This window comes from Schistocerca serialis, chromosome 1 (genome assembly GCF_023864345.2).
Source record: "Schistocerca serialis cubense isolate TAMUIC-IGC-003099 chromosome 1, iqSchSeri2.2, whole genome shotgun sequence".
Lineage (NCBI taxonomy): Eukaryota > Metazoa > Arthropoda > Insecta > Orthoptera > Acrididae > Schistocerca > Schistocerca serialis.
This window is the reverse complement of record NC_064638.1, coordinates 21524472-21541339: the sequence shown is the minus strand read 5'-3', so window position 1 is coordinate 21541339 and position 16868 is coordinate 21524472. Positions and strand designations below refer to the sequence as shown.

The window sequence follows — 16868 nt, the reverse complement described above, 5'->3', positions numbered from 1 at the left end:
CACCCTCAGAAGACACTAGCGTTTACAGCAGAGGCAGAGACTTTCGTTTAAACTTACCCATTCCTCAGACTGCTTAGGCTAAACAACACTGTGACTGTATACTGTAGTATCACTTATCGATACCACCCGACGGGAGAGATAGCAATGGAATTGCAAGTTTCCGTGAGATGTCGATAGGGGTCACATGGGATCTGGTGGACTCGACAGACCGCGCCTGCCGAGTCGTGCCTCTAGCAGCTCGGTACCGTGAGAGTAGCCCTCTGTTGCTGCAATACGGGGGGGTTGGTGGCAGCAACTCAGTCCACTCGCATTCAGACCCACGTCGCTACGTGAAGCTATGCCGACGCTACCTAGTCGCAACTCCATCACCGTCCTTGTTGCTGTCCAAATAGCTGGACTCTATTTTTTACTGTATTAGATGTATTTAGTTTCCATTCATTCGGAGAAATACAAGTGAAGTAAATCTTCTGTTTGTCATGTTAACTTTTTCACTAGTCATTTCTGCTTCTGTCCATCTTTCCTAGAACAACAGTTGCAGCACTACTCTCTAGCCCACCTCTCCTTAATGTAGTATATGAAGCCGTACATGTCTGGTGTTGAGCTGTGGTACCCACGTGTAGCAGTCAAGGCTAGTTGGTTTCTCTGTGTTCTGTCATCTTTTTAGTTGCCTTCTTTCAATTAACTGTTTTCTGGGCACCTAGTGTTTGCCTTTTTTGTACTTTTTACGTTCTAGGTTCCAAGTTTGATGCTTTCGTACCTCTTTTTACTTTCTTATTGCTTATTTGCGTCCTTTTTGATTTTCACTGTTTGTATTTGTTATTTTGTGCACTGCTCATTTACTACAGCTGCCGAGCCACGACCACCTGCCACACTTTCTGTAGTCGATCTGACGCAGTTTTTTCAGTTTCAGAGTCAACACGAGGCGCAACTGCTTGACGTGACGAATCCTTTCGTGACAGTGCAGGTGACTTCACACAAGATGCCGCCTGTATAAGTACTGCCATTTAACGAGTTGGGTGAGGGGAAGCAAGACCAGACAGAGTACCTCGCACAGTTCAACACACGTGCAGCAGCACATCGTACATAGAGTACTGACGGACATTCCTATTTCTTGGCCACGGTAGGAGTGACTCTGTACTGCTTGTGTACCAAACCTTTTACCACATCGCCACCTGAGTTGATAGACTACAAATATTTACTACAGTTGCTTACAAAGTGTTATGAGAGCAGGTTTCAAGTGGTTCAAGTGGTTGTGTTGTGTAAGCAACAAACACAGACATACCGTCAGTGGTGGCTGACTTGCAGGGCCTTTCTAAACAGTGTAGATTCAAATGTGATTGAGGCAAGTATTACAGTGATAAAATGATTCATGGTGCCATGAAACGCAGTGTAGCTGACCCTACAATTTGGGAACAGATTCTAAAATACCCGGACCTTTCACTGCAACAGGTTCTGCAAGATTCTAGACTACTGGTGTTCCTGTGAAAGTGCAGCAAATAGTTTTGAGGTAGTGCCTGTTTGTTTTGTAGATAGCTGCTGCAAACAGGCCTCGCAGATAGCTCGTGATAAGTGGACTGGCCAGCCACAGTAACAGTGCATGCGTAAACCAGTGCCGCGTCTGACTAGTGTGAGACTGTGCCCTCATTGTAATATAGCACACACATTGATCTTGCCCCTCACGTGAAGCAACTTTTTGTGGCAAACGGGGACGTGTACAGTCTGTATACTTACAGAAGCCTAAGGCACCTCTTTCTGCTACTCCTTCGTGCAAGCTTAAGTCACAAACAGTGTGCAGTGTGTTTCAAAGTCCTCAGTGTCATAAGTGCAAAACCACAGTGTAACAGTCATTCAGTAATGTTCTGAGGCACAGTTAAATTGGATTCATATCTTTATTCGCATTTCCCGCAAGCTGAATTTTACAGTTTATAAAGCATTGCTCTATTTTTCTTTTTTACGTAACTTGAAATAATTCATACTTATGTAGTAGACCAAAGTTTTATTGGAGAATCAACTAAATTATAGAAAAAATAACATTTTTATTAGGAAAAAATTATAAAATTAAAATGTAAGAGGTAATTTTTTTAATCCTTGTAATATACATAATAGGTGGAATTAAATAGGTCTAGTACCTCAACCATCATGTCATGCATATCTGGTAAAAATTTGGACTCCTTCAAATGTATAACATTGGATTAAATGGTACTTCAACTTGAGGAAGCATTTTGGAAAAAGAAAATTGCATCAATTTCTTTGTAATTTTTTTAATAACCCTAATCAGGTTCAAAAATATTCAAAATACTTCTAATCTGTTTAGAAAGTGTGCTGCATTACCCCATATCAACAAAAAATCTCTAAAACATATACATTATAAACAGTGCCTGAAAGAAACTTCCTGGCAGATTAAAACTGTGTTCCCGACCGAGACTCGAACTCAGGTCCCGAGTTCGAGTCTCGGTCGGGCACACAGTTTTAATCTGCCAGGAAGTTTCATATCAGCGCACACTCTGCTGCAGAGAGGAAATCTCATTCTAGTGCCTGAAAGAAATAGGTGTTGATTTTTACATAATATTGAGCCGGAAAAGTACCCTGTATCAAGAGATTACCTGAAAAGATTGTAACTGACAACGGACATCAATTTATTGCCACCGAATTTGAATTGCTTTACATCACCTCCAGTGTCAAACACCTCACAAGTGCACCATTCCATTTGCAGTCCAATGGTGAAGCTGAACACTTTGTACAGACAAGCCTTGTGCATCCCACATGTGGGATAAAGCTCTGTTGCTCTTCTGTCTTCCTGCCACTCCCAGCTACGCAATGGACCATTGCCGGCAAAGATGTTACACAGACGGAGCTGTTGCATCTCTGCTTCAGTTGCTGCACCACCATGGTATGCAGTACCCACTCTGCCCAGACAGCAAAGTATAAAATTAACAATTTGGTATTTTACAAATTGTATGGCAGATAGAGACACTGAGAGTGAGGCACCATCGTATGAAGTATTGGACATTCTATATTTCTTCTGCAGGGACCAAGAGGTCTGCTGAGATGCACCAGCATCAATTTTGTCCACATGAATTGAATGATACTGCCATAGGCTTTGTGCTTTCAGATTCCATGCCCGGACGGATGCAGCAGCCCTCGCTGCACCTGTCCCGCGTGGACCCTGCACTGTCGGCACCAGTCCCACAGCCGACAGAAGTTGACACTCTTTCACGGTCGTCGCTGTCTCGACAGCCACTGTCGTCTAGAGACGAGCCACTCTTTCTGGCAGCTGTACCACGTGCTGCCTCACTTCCCCCTGCAGTCGTCAAGATGGCTCTGTCTCAGTTTGCTGTTCTGGCTCTGTACAGAGGTGCACACTATCTGTCCAGTTTTTTGTCCGATGTTCCCAGGCAGGCTCGAGGCACGTGCCAGGGTAGGGGCAGGAGCTCAGCACCGGCCTCAGTTTCGGCCACCTGCACGGACCCTTCTCCCGTCGTCGTTTGCTCACCTGCACGACGTGATGAGAGGGAGGAGGATGTTCAGCTGGAGGGACGTGGTCTCACATATCAGTACCACCCCGTGGGCAACAGTAGCAACAGAGCTGTTAGTTTCTATGAGACAGCGATAGTGGTTGTGGGGGATCCGGTGAACTCAGTGGAGCGTGCCCGCTGAGGCACACCTTTAGTGGCTCGAGACCACGAGAACACACTGTCACTGCAGCAGTGACTGAGCCCCTCTCGTGCTCAGAGCCACATCGCTACACGAAGTTGTGCCGACGCTGTCCGGTCGTGGCTCCGTCACCACCACTGTTGCTGTTGTACAGAGCTGCGCTCTACTTCTTGCTGCCTTTTTTGTTTGGAGAAATACAAGTTAGCAAATCTTCTGTTTGTTGCATTACTTTTTCTGCTCCTGTCCAGCTTTCCTATGAAGACAGTTGCTGCATTACTCTGTAGTCCACCTCCCCTTACCGTTGTGTATGAAGTCTTACACAAAATATCTAACTTATTAAGTATACTATTAACTCTCAACATTTCACCAATATAAAGGGATAATAACAGTCACATTGCAAACATTATGTAGAAAGTGCTTGAGCCACAGCAGTATGGAATTCTGCTGAATTTTTTGTGGATAGCAGTGCGTCGAAGTTTCCCACAAAATGAAGCATTATAACATAAATGGATAGGTAATAAAAATCTACTCACCAAGTGGCGGCAGGAGAACGCACACACACACCAAAAGGTTTAACTTTTACAAGCTTTTGGAGTGGGTGACTCCTTTTTCTGGCAGACGATTTGAAGAGGCAGGAATAGAGGTGAAGGAAAAGGACTGGAGAGGTTTAGGAATAGGGGTACAATCATTCCTTCTCATCCTGTCTGGTAAGTCTACCCTGGGTCAGGGTTCTGGATGACTTTTCTGAACTGTCCATTTTCCTGAACATCTCCAGTCCTCTTCCTTCACCCTTCTTCCTTCCCCTTCAATTATTCTGCCAAAAGGAGCCTCTGGCTCCGAGAGCTTGTAAAAGTCGAACCTTAAAGTTAGTTCAAAAACTTGATGCAAGGAATGGAAACAGCGTAGACTAATTCTAGAGTTATACTGTCTTCTTGTTAAAAGACACCGAAATATTTTGTCAAGTCACTACAAGCAGGTGATGCAAGCAAATGGATGATCCAGGTTTAAGAGTTACTCAGTCTGTTGACTGATATAATTTTTATTCCACGAAATAAATTAGGTTAAAAAAAACTACTGTTAGCTTACCAATAGTATCGCCAGTGTCCTCATCGTCACCAACCTCGACACAACGTATTGAGAATGGAGGTTCCAAATGAGCAAATCCAAGTAGAGGAGGCTTTGAGCAACTTGTTACAAACTGCAACACAACGAGGTCCTTCATAGAGTATAGCTACAATACCAAGAAGTTCAGTGTAACTGTAGGTTATACCTTACGAATCAATGCTGTTGAAAATATGCCTAAAATCGAGGGACTGTTCTCTGAATCAGAGTCCATAATGGCCAAAGTTTGTATCGCATGTGACTTGGCAAAAATGAGGGAAAGGAGGTAAAGTTCAAATACAAAGCATTTATTTGGGAAAGCATATAAAATTTGTAGAACATTTTAAATTACTTTCATTACAATTACTTTAGGTGTCTACAATGCAAATCTCTCAAAAAAATCTGTGTTACTGTCCTGCAGCCCCATTTTTTCCATATCAAAAATATGTATAATTTTACTACAGGTATGTGTTAGTTAATGAAATATTTCAAATATAAAATTTGAAGTTTTAGAAAATTCTTACTAGGCTTTGGTAGAGCACACGGAGATAAGTATTTTCCCGAAAATCTGCTCATAAAAATAAGTTGTAGCACAAAAGCCATTGAGTATATTGTTATGGGTTAATCAAAACAACCCTGTGACCTAATGCTCAGAAGAAATGTTTACAGCTCCTCTATTTTATGTTTCACTGAATGTGTAACAGCTCTGTATTTTATGAACCTGCCAATGTCAATCTCCCTACGGGTGCTGCGGACAATGCCACAGTCAGTCAACAGTGAGCTATAGCCATATGTAAGGAGCTAGTTGCCCATTAGAAATTGTCATTATTTAAACAATGGAAAATCATGGACGAGATAACAACAATATAAAAAGGGTAGATCGTTACTCATCAGAAAGAGGAGGCAATGAGTGGCAAAAAGGCATGTAGAAAAAAAGACTGCTCGATATTATTCAGTACAGGCGTAAGTCATTCATATGTTTTGTTTTGTCTATGCATGACGAATAGCTTGGTCCAATGGCTAAAAGTATTTATGTGCTTGTTTGGCACTCAATGCCTCCTCTTTGTGTTAAGTAGCAATCTATCCTTTTCATACTGTTGTCATTTCACTCATTTATTTAAATTTGACTTGTTGAAGGTTTTGCATATTGCTGAACTACAGTATTTTATGCTGAAGGAGATCATCATAAAAGTGTTCCAATTCAATAAAACTGCATTACTGTAATTTAATTTCAATAGTGTCATTTTAATTATTTAAATTGTTAAAGGACCTATCAGTTCTACTGGACAAGGGTGAAAACAATGACTTGGGGAAATAAATTTAGTAATGATTCAGTGTACATTCTTTAAAAAAAAATCTGTGAATAAAATATTTGTAAAATACATCAAGTCTAGGTTTAAAACAAGCAATGGAAAGTTCAGGATGGAATAACAACAATATTATGAAAAGGACTGGTTGCTGTGTGGCACAAAGAGGAGACTGTGTGTGTGTGTGTGTGTGTGTGTGTGTGTGTGTGTGTGTGTGTGTGAGAGAGAGAGAGAGAGAGAGAGAGAGAGAGAGAGAGAGAGAGAGAGAATACGTAGTGTATCTCTTTCCCACATTAGAAGAAGGTCTTTTGGTCAAAAGTTTAACTGTATACCAGTGTTTTTGTTATGCCTGCCCTCAATTCTATATCTCATTTGTACAGGGGAGTAGCAACCCATTCTTTTCATAATGCAGTGGATCTCTGATGTTAAATTCTCCAATCTCATGTTTTTCACACTTCTACACCATAAAATTGCAGCCCCTCTGAAGAACCCATAAGATCAACGCTAAAAATTCCCCAATTTTACATTTCTTCCTACTAAGGTTTAGGTTGATTCTAAGTTCTTACTCAATGTTTCCCTCGACTTCATCCTGTTTTCTTCCTATTAACATTTTAAGTGACTGAATACGTTATGCGAGGCTCAAAAGACAGATTGTTCGCTTGGTGGAATTAAGGGAATATTTTAAGCTGTTGTGGAGATGAGAGAGAGGAAACACTGACATAATCCACGATCAGTTTTGCCAACCCAACTTGCAAATTTAGCTTCCCCACGCAATTATGATACAACTTCTGCTAGGTTGCAGCAGTAATGGAAAAACAATACAGTTGACGTGAAGTGTTCTGGACCAAGAAAATAGGTAACGAAGGGGCCCAGCCACTACCTTTTCTTGTGCCACTCATCTTTTTTGATGTACTTCTGATGTACTGTATACAGTAACAATATCAATCAGCAACTATATCAATCATCAACCTTTTAAATTCAAACATCGAGTCTCGAAGAATAAGCTTGGTCATAATCGAAGAAACATCGCCAATTTCTGACTGGTGAAATCTTGCTGGCTGGTGACTTGTTAAGTCACCCAACAACCAGCGCAGCCACCATACCACACTAGCACATGTAAAATGAGCTCACCTACTGGATGTGTGGAGAGGGGGAGTGGCCCTTCAATGACGGGAGTGCAGGTAGGGGTGCAAGCATTTTGTGAAGTACCCGACAGCCTTAACTTCGGTGATCTGACAGGAACTGGTGTATCCACTGCAGCAAGGCCATTGCCCCAGAAACATAACCATAGCCAGCAGAATTAATAATTTTTAGTGACCACATAAACTCTGTAATCTCCTTGACTGAAACTAATGTCTATTGGTGGTGCATGAAGTGTAAATATGCCTAATGTACCTGTATTGGGTTGTTTATTACTGTTGCAGTTATTGCCACAGTAAGGAACTAATTATTGAATTCAACAATTTTAGGAGAAGGAAGTAGTCACTCACCATATAGTGAAGATGCTGAGCTCCAGATAGGCAGATTTTTGTTGTCTCTATCTGTGACTCAGCATCTCTGCTATATGGTGAGTGGCAACTTTCCTTCTCATAATACTGTTACATTCCATCTTGGATTTTCCATTGTTTAATTATTGAATTTGGTGGATAATAATTTGAAAGCACCTGCTACAGTTACTTTCTGAAAAGCCGGTCAATGACTAAATAAACATCCATTTTAGTTGCAAATCTGGCTGTCTCTTTTCATCAAAACACCATTTCTGGTTGCTGTATGAGGCTTAAGACACTTCCACTAGTGCCCTGCAAGCTTTCAATACTCTTGAGTTTCCTGACTCATTATTATGCCGAATCATTCAAAAATTTGTTTAACACAATATTCATTAATCCCAGTATTCACTCAGTTGGATGTCGATATCAGAAACTGCCGAAACACCACATCCGAGCTGGCCAACAGATCTACCCTTCTCATGAATTTGGCAGGTGGATTTGATCCGGGGCCAGTGCACCTAACTGAATACTGAAAGCAAAAGCTAATACACATCTCTATCTGGATGGGTCTGCAATTGGGGAATAAATATATGTTCCTGTCCTCAAGAAAGCAGTATCATGTCACCAAGCTCACACTCCCTGTGTTGACACATTCTTATGGCTAACTATACAGTTTTCTTTTGATTGTGTGATAATTCTGTTTAATTAGAATTCCATTTAAATCTAAATGTAGCTATTAACTGAAGATGAACATTCAGCTGCATTTCGTTTTGTCATAATCTATTCAACAAACTGTTTTCTTTCAGAGTGGTTCACACACACACACACACACACACACACACACACACACACCAAACAGAAAACAGGAATAATTATGACATTGGTGGTCTGGGCTAAAGGAATCTTTCAGCCACACTAGTTGGAGGAAGAGCTTATTTAAGAATTAGTGCAGGAGGAACAGTTACACTGAGAGAGTGATAAATGGGGGTACTGTGTCTTAAAACATTTGAAGCTTCCGGCAAAAAAGAATCAGATTAATTGAAAGTTCTCCTCCCATTCATAAGAACAGTCAATCTATCACATCAGCAGAGTGCTAAGAATATGTGCTACTGATAGAAAGTTTAAACTGCCGAGAAAAGTGCACAAATATTTGAAAACTTTCAAAGCTTTACAGTCACCGCTTGCCAGGGTAGGAGTAGACAAAAGTCCTTGCACATCTGACGAAGTTACATTTCAACTAATAAAAGAAGCATCATCACCTTTGATTAAAGAACACTCGTCTGGGTAATGCAGATAAATCGGTACTGGGAACAGAGAACAATCAAATTTGATTATCTTGTGCAGTACTTTTACCGAGTTCCAGTCATTACTGTGCTAGGATGTACAGAGAAACCGTAGAAATTAAAAACAGAGTGAAGAGAAAAGGAGGAGGATTCAAATTAGGCAAGTTGTGTGCCTCAGTGCCAAATAAAGCAAACAGCACCAACTTTTCCCCACAACAAGTTACAGGTAGACCTCTTTATATGTGGATTCATTGTCCACATTTTCACAATTTTAGCTTTAACTCCAGTGCTGCCATCTGTTAACAATATGCGGAAGCATTTATGCGTCAGCACATCCTCTGTTGTGTTTGTCGAAACGTGATTTGTCAGTTCAGGTCAGCAGAGCTGTGAAGTAGCACTCAACAGAATCTGTATTTAAAATATGGCGTTAAAGAAAAGAAACTGCGGCTGCTGAGGAAAATCAGGGTGTACAAAAGTGGTATTCATTAGGAACAAAGAGAAAACTTTAGATCGCTATGAGAAAGGTGAGCAGATTGTTGACACAAAGTGTGACAACCCAGAATCATTTCGAAAAACTGCTTCCCGTTCAACTGACTTAAGTGCAATCAGAGGGACCAAATCTCACTTCGAGGTGATGGGGAAAGAATGCCAAAAAATACAAAGCCACTGGATTGAGCACAACAACCAACAGCACATGCCTCACTCTGGAGTTACTGTTCAAGCTACAGTCAATAGCTGATATGCAGCATAATGAAAGAAAAGGACGATCCAGAACCTTTCTCGGCCAGCTCAGGTTGGTCTGATCACAACATTAAGATGACAGGAGAGGCAGCTGCAGCAGATGAGGTAGGAGCCAAGGAATTTGGAAAGAAGTTTAAAGAAACAGTGACAGAAAAATCTACATCGCAAAGCAGGCTTTTGACCCTGATGAAATGAGCTTGTTTTGGAAACAAATTACTTCTACCAAAGACAAAACAGCACCTGGATTTATGGCTGCAAAAGACTGACACAGCCTCCTTTTCAGAGGAAATGCTCCAGGGGATTGCAAAGTAAAACCCCTTATTATCATAATTTTCAAAATGCTAGTGTTTTAACAAGAGCTAGCTGGGGGTTCACTGGACACGGAATAATGATTTTAGTGTACCTTTGTGTTTCAGTGTTAAATTTTTAAGCGTTTACATTTCATATTAAAATGTGTTTCATTAAGATGATAATGGTTTCTCATTAAGATGATAATGGCTTCTCTAGTAAAAATACTAAGAAACTCTTACTGCTTTGAGCTTAATTCATGAGTAAACATGCACCTAACCCCATATTTTAGATATAAAATGACTCTCAATTTACGCAAATTCAATATGCACACTAGCTCAGAGGAACATAGCTATTGGGCCTAATGAGAATTCACTGACCTGACTCCACAATGTCAGACAGCAGTCTGATGATGCACGACCCAACTTTTGTGGGGATACACACGAACTATTTGGCACGCTCAGCCTGTTTAAGTTTGAGACTGCTATCTGAGCTTTATAGCCTCCCAGGATGTCTCCAGCATTAGCAGATGAAATGTTATGCACAGAAACATGCCTTAGGTCCACACAATACAATTGCAAAGGAATATATCAGATGTAGTTAGGTTAAACACCAATGTAGATGACATTTGTCTCTGTTTCTTGAGGTCCTGTTATCACTGCTTCCTGTCTCTATAGCAAGTGCTGCATCCCTTGTGTTGACAGGCTCTTCCCTTACTGCTCTTCAGTTATTGCTCTCAGCAAGCTTGGATGTCTCAGTAAATATCCAATGTTCTTATTTCGCCTTTTCTGCATGGTAGTCATAAATCTACAGTTGGTTCTAAACGAGTCTGTCATTCCTCAATCACTGTGTTGTCTTCCAACTGTGACTTAAGGAGTTTGCCCTATTCGGTACATGACTTTACAAACGCTCAGCTCACATTTGTTTCAATCGGATTTCCGTTAAGTAATCTCACTAGACTTCTGCAACTGATAATGACTATTACGTGTCTCAAAGCATCATCATCATCATCATCATCATCATCATCATCATCAGTAGCAGCAATACGACAACAACTGCTACATTCTTCCATGCATTACATATGGTGTTCATCTACACACATCCACATTTTCCTGTATGTTTCCTAATGCCAATCATCAATCTTTCATTAGGTCATCCTCTTCATCTTTTCCTATCTCCAAAAGCACAACAATTAATTTTCTTGTTTAATTTAACATCCATTGCCGAGGCTATATGACCCACCTATCTCCAATTTCAATTTTATGTTTATGCCAGTCTGTTTCCGTCTTTCAGCTCTCCTCATAATGCCCAACATGTATGTCTCCAGTTCTCGCTACTCTGCACTTAGGGTTTGAGTGAACTGCACATCTAAAGTTCACATCTCAATGCCAAGTCAAAACTGATAACAAACACACTGACTAAACTTCACTCTTCAGACACACTATAAGCTTATTTTTGAAAATCCTAAATACTTTTACTCTTCTGTTCATCTCTTTTTCTGTGCATGCAGTCACTGTTTTCAACTGCACCAAATACAAAAAAATAAAAACCTTATCAACTGGTTCTTTAACTTAATTCTTAAACCGAGCAACTGTCATTTTGATGTTCTGATTACATACTATTTTAGTCCCATAATAATTTATTTTAAGCCATACTTTCAGATTTGGAGCCAAAACATGAACACTTCCACCGCAAGATCAATTACTGGCTAGTGGTATTGTGGGGGGACATTACACAGTAAGGAAAGTATATATGCAGAGAAGAGAAATCTATACTTATCTCTACCACGTGTGTCCCATTGTACAAGTTATTACATTTTTTTCCCATTCCAGTCACGCACAAAGTGCAGGAAGAATGAGTGTTTAGCTGCATCTGTGCACGCTGTAATCAGTCAGATCTCATCTTCACTATCCTGTAGGAGCTATACAAAGGGAGTTGTTGTATATTCCTAGATTCATCGATTAAATGTGGTTCTAGAAACTTCCTATGTAGGCATTTGTGGGAGAGGTTGCAAATTTGGTTCTTTTGCATCTTCGTGTCAATCTCCCGGGCATCACAAAAACTTGTAACCATTCGTGCTGCTCTCATTTGTATCCATTTGATATCCTTCGTTAGTCATATCTGGTATAACGATACAGACTGCAAATGGAGAAATCTAGTAGCACAAGCAACTTTGACAATAGGGCAGACTGCTTTGGCTTAATGCCTAGGAACGAGTATCTCAGAGTGAAGCTGGCCAGTTGTTCTGTGATTACATTACAGGATAATATTCATGAAGCATCACAATAACTGGAAATTATTCTAGCAAAGGACACCTCAAATTTGTAATGGTCGTATGCTATGAAGAAATCAATATGACTAACATTAAAGAAGCACTGGAATAATTTTTGCACAATTTTCTCTCTGTTATCAGTTACTGTGTCATCTTCCATCTTAACTGATGAAATTTTGTGGCTTCCCAACATAATTTCCCACTGTGTTTTATTCTCGCTCCAATTGTTTTCAGTTGTTTCTCGTATCATGTCTTAACTGTATCTTTTTACTGACTCCGAGAATTTTTCATATAGTGTAGTAATATTTTATATTTTCTTCCCCTTTGTTCTTTTTGGTCAAGCAATACCCTTTTGTGTTTGCATAAGTAACTATGTTTCACAACCGGTACTTTCATATATATGGGATGCTGGGCTTATTACGTAGTTTAATCTGGTATATCTCCACAGATCAGGAAATAACACAATAAAAGTAGTGGATGAGTTTAGCTCATTTGGCAGGAACATAACTAATGGCTCTGAGCACTATGGGACTTAACTTCTGAGGTCATCAGTCCCCTAGAACTTAGAACTACTTAAACCTAACTAACCTAAGGGCAACAGACACATCCATGCCCGAGGAAGGATTCAAACCTGCGGCCGAAGTGGTCACGCGGTTCCAGACTGCAGCGCCTAGAACTGCTCGGCCACTCCGGCCGGTGGAACATAACTAACAATGGATGAAGTAAGGAGAGCAAAAAATGCAAACTGTCAATAACAAGAAAAGCATTTCTGAAAAAGATAAATTTTTCAAAACTGAATATAAATTTAATGTTGGCAATCCTTTTCAGATAGTATTTGTCTGGAGAGTGGCATTTTACAGATGTCTGTCTGTCATAGAATCCCAGAACATATTCTGAGCTCAAATGTGATGAAATATAAGTTCTGCTGCAGCTCTCATTAAATAATGAGCTATCTCTCTGGTACCAGGCATCGCAGAAGTTGAACGACCACCAGAGGACGTGGACCTCGATAGCCTACAAGGGGTATCGTGACCGCAGAGTAATCATACTGCGAGCACGCCACTACTTCACCACATGAGTGTGCCGGCCAATACCGTTGCACACAGCCGGTATCCAGGCAGCCGCGCAGCCAGTCAGTTCAGTGTTTGAGCTTGATGCTTATGGACTGATCTTCACTGTACCAAAACTGTTGGATAACTACCTTGTGTGTTGTCTGGTTACTCTCTCTGGTTGTTCCTTGGATTTAACTCCCGCTACTTGTGATCTTGTCACTGTTGCGGCAACTGCTTTGCATTGCACCTCATTGTTCTAAGGTCGTTTGTCCTTGTCCCGGTTGGTTCTGTTGTCTTGTCCACAGTCTGTGTGTCACATTTCATTCCCCATACTGTTGGTTTGACTTATTCTTCTGCAGGCAGCTCTCCCATTGGGTGACTTCATCCATTTCTGCATTCACCAACGTGCGCATTGATATCCGGCTACCACGGATATAGCATTGGTGGTGAGGAAAAAAGAGTTAGTAGTACAGATGCTCAATTGGTTCACTTGGTGGAGCAACATCAGCAATTAACACAGCAGCAGCAGCAGCAGCTCCAGTTGGACTTGCTACAAACATCACTTCAGCTTCAGACAGACAAACTCAGAGCACATGACGCCCTTTTGCACTGAACCTCAGCACCTCCCACTTCTGACGCCTCCGTACATCTTCTGTCATTCCCACCTTTTGACGATGCTGAGGGGGGCTGGGACACATACCTGTGTCATCTGAAACGGCATTTCTCAACTGTTCAAGTCACAGACAATTCGTGGCAGTGATTGTCGTTTTTGTTTTGGGCTTTGCTGAAAACGTTTTTTTCTGCTTTAAAAGTAGACCCTTCTGCTGGACCCTGTCGTGCTCTTGTTTCAGAGGATCTGCATTCTGTTGACTAATTACTATTCTCAGTGATATCATGTGGTCACTTCCAGGCTCGAATTTCACCAATACCGTAAACTGCCGGAACAGTCCTACCACTCTCGAATCACTGACTTGCAAGATCCAAGCCACAAATGCAATTTCACTTCTACCAGTCATGGCTGCAAGGCTTCATATGCAGACTCCACGATTTGTGATGTGGTCTAGCTTGCACTGTGGCACTGAAACTATATAACTCTTTGTCGGAGGGCATTTTGTGCATCACACACTTGTTTGAGATCACACGAGCGGCTAATGAATGACTAAACGCAAGGCCAGAACCTCTGTGCACTCCAGTCTCACACCTGTGGTGCAGGACAGCTCCCAGGCAGCTCTGTCACAATTCGTCCGTGTCTAAGGTCTCAGTGACATTTGAGCATCTGGAGGTCTTGGGCACCACAGCTGTTCACTATTACAAGAAAATAAAATGACTACAGCTGCCTTATGATCTTATTTACTGTGTAGCTATCAGTTTCGGCACTTCAATGCACCGTCTCCAGGCCTCAGTTGACACTGGAAGGGTTATCACGTTCCACATATATGTTGCATCAGTGGCCAATGTAACTGGTTTATGCAGACTATCTGAAACTTTGATGTCAGCACTCCAAGTGGAGCTCATAAGGATGGCTGTTGGCATTTCATTTTCTTACAAATCCAAGCCTCCAATTGTGCCTCGTCACAGATCACCAGATCAGCTCCCTTCATGCCCACAGTGGTTTTCCACTCACTCGCAGGCGAATTGTCCAGATTTCTGTGGGTCTCATGTTTTGTGGCAAAGAAGGGCTTCTCAAATTGGTGTGTCGCAGCAGTACAATCCACTCCCACCCTGCCGCAGGGGAACATCAGGACACTGTGCGTGCCCTGAAGTCTACGGTTGCACTGGATGACCCTTTTGTGTAGAAGTTGCTTCTCACACTCTGTAGTTATTATCAGACTGATATAAGGGCTACAATGCTGAAGATTAGATGGGTAGATCACATAACTAATGAGGAGGTACTGAATAGGATTGGGGAGAAGAGGAGTTTGTGGCACAACTTGACTAGAAGAAGGGATCGGTTGGTAGGACATGTTCTGAGGCATCAAGGGATCACAAATTTAGTATTGGAGGGCAGCGTGGAGGGTAAAAATCATAGAGGGAGACCAAGAGATGAATACACTAAGCAGATTCAGAAGGATGTAGGTTGCAGTAGGTACTGGGAGATGATGAAACTTGCACAGGATAGTGTAGCATGGAGAGCTCCATCAAACCAGTCTCAGGACTGAAGACCACAACAACAACAACAACAACAACAACAACATCAGGTCTACTGTCTCTCTGATCAATCTGGCAATGTAAACCCATTGAGGCTCACTCAAGTGGTCTCATCCTTCACAGTGTTTGGTTGTGTACGAGGATAGTTCTATACCTCTTTGCGAGCAGCTCTTGGTCACAGCAGCCTACAAATGTGTTACATGGATCATTACACTATTTGTTGTCAACCATGCAACAGCTACAAACATTTCTGGCATTGATGCCATCACACTGTTCAGGTTTTCTATATCCGACAAAGACGAGGTTGTATCCACTGCAGTCCCTTTCCAGGAACTGGATGATCTTTGTTCAGCATCTGCATTGCTATTCATGCTGGATTTGAGGTGCACCTCGGGTTTTCAGGGATACGTCACTCTCCGGCCGGGCACCGTGCCTCGTTTTTACCATGCCAGCCCCATTCCAGTGGCCTACATACTGTGGCGAAGCAGGAGGTGGATCATTTCCAGGCCAACAAATCTGTAAGTCTAGCATGTGGGCCATGCCCTTTGTCACACTCAAGAAGCCCAATGGTTCTCTTCAATTATGTGGTGGGGAGTTCGAGGCCACCACCAGTGCTCAATCACTGGTTGGAACTCAACTTATGCCCCAGACAGAAGATCTTACCAAACTTATTGGCGGGGAATATTACTCGAAGATTGACCCTAATGATACTTACTTCTAGTTGCCTTTAGATGAGCGATCTCAGAACACTGTCGCTGTCAAAGTTCCCTTTGGATAATATAAGTACAAGCGACTCTTGTTTGGCATTCCCTCAGCCACAGCAATTTTCCAAAGTTATCTGGAACAACTGATGCAGTGCATTCCAGCATATGTGAATTATCTAGATAATCTCAATGTTACAGGACCCTCCCATCAGGAGCATTTGCAAAATCTCTGCACCCTATTTACCACCCTGCAGGATGCAGAAGCATCAATTTTTCATCCAGAGGTAATATGGGTACTGGCTCACCAAAGACAGGATCAATCCTACTGACCAAAATGTCACTGCCATCGACTCTCTTCCTCGCCTGAAGAACCTAATGAAACTGCAGGTGTGTTTGGGAAAAGTCAACTATTACTCCAATTCCCTCCCCCAGGAAAACCGTATTTCACAACTCTCAATCATTTTTCTCCTGGACGTTCATTGGTTGTGGCAGCTGACGCATCTGCCTATGGCATCGGGTGGTACTGGTACAAAGGAATGAGGATAGCTCCAAATAGTCAACTACTTATGCATCCGAGACATTGACCCTGTCACAATGCAGTTACACACACATAGAAAAGGAGGCATCAGCTATAATGTATGCTGTTAAAAAATGCCATGTCTACCTTTTTTGGCAAAGTTCTCTCTCATTATGGATCACAGGCCCATTGTTACCTTGTTCAGCCCTCCTGGAGCAAACGGCTCAACGCTTACAGTGCTGGACACTGTTCCTGAGTGCTTACAATTATGTCATCTGGTTTAAGCCCCACAACATTCTAATGCCAGTGCTTTT

General features: G+C 41.8%; 1 protein-coding gene across 1 annotated transcript in view; it reads right to left on the bottom strand.

Moving 5' to 3' along the window:
- Window positions 1-16868, bottom strand: part of LOC126460849 (ubiquitin-protein ligase E3B) — a 297274-nt gene that overhangs the window by 22761 nt on the left and 257645 nt on the right. The window contains exon 16 of the mRNA XM_050095948.1: window positions 4741-4852. Within this exon, the coding sequence (XP_049951905.1) occupies window positions 4741-4852 (112 nt within the window). The remainder of the gene's footprint in view (window positions 1-4740; window positions 4853-16868) is intronic.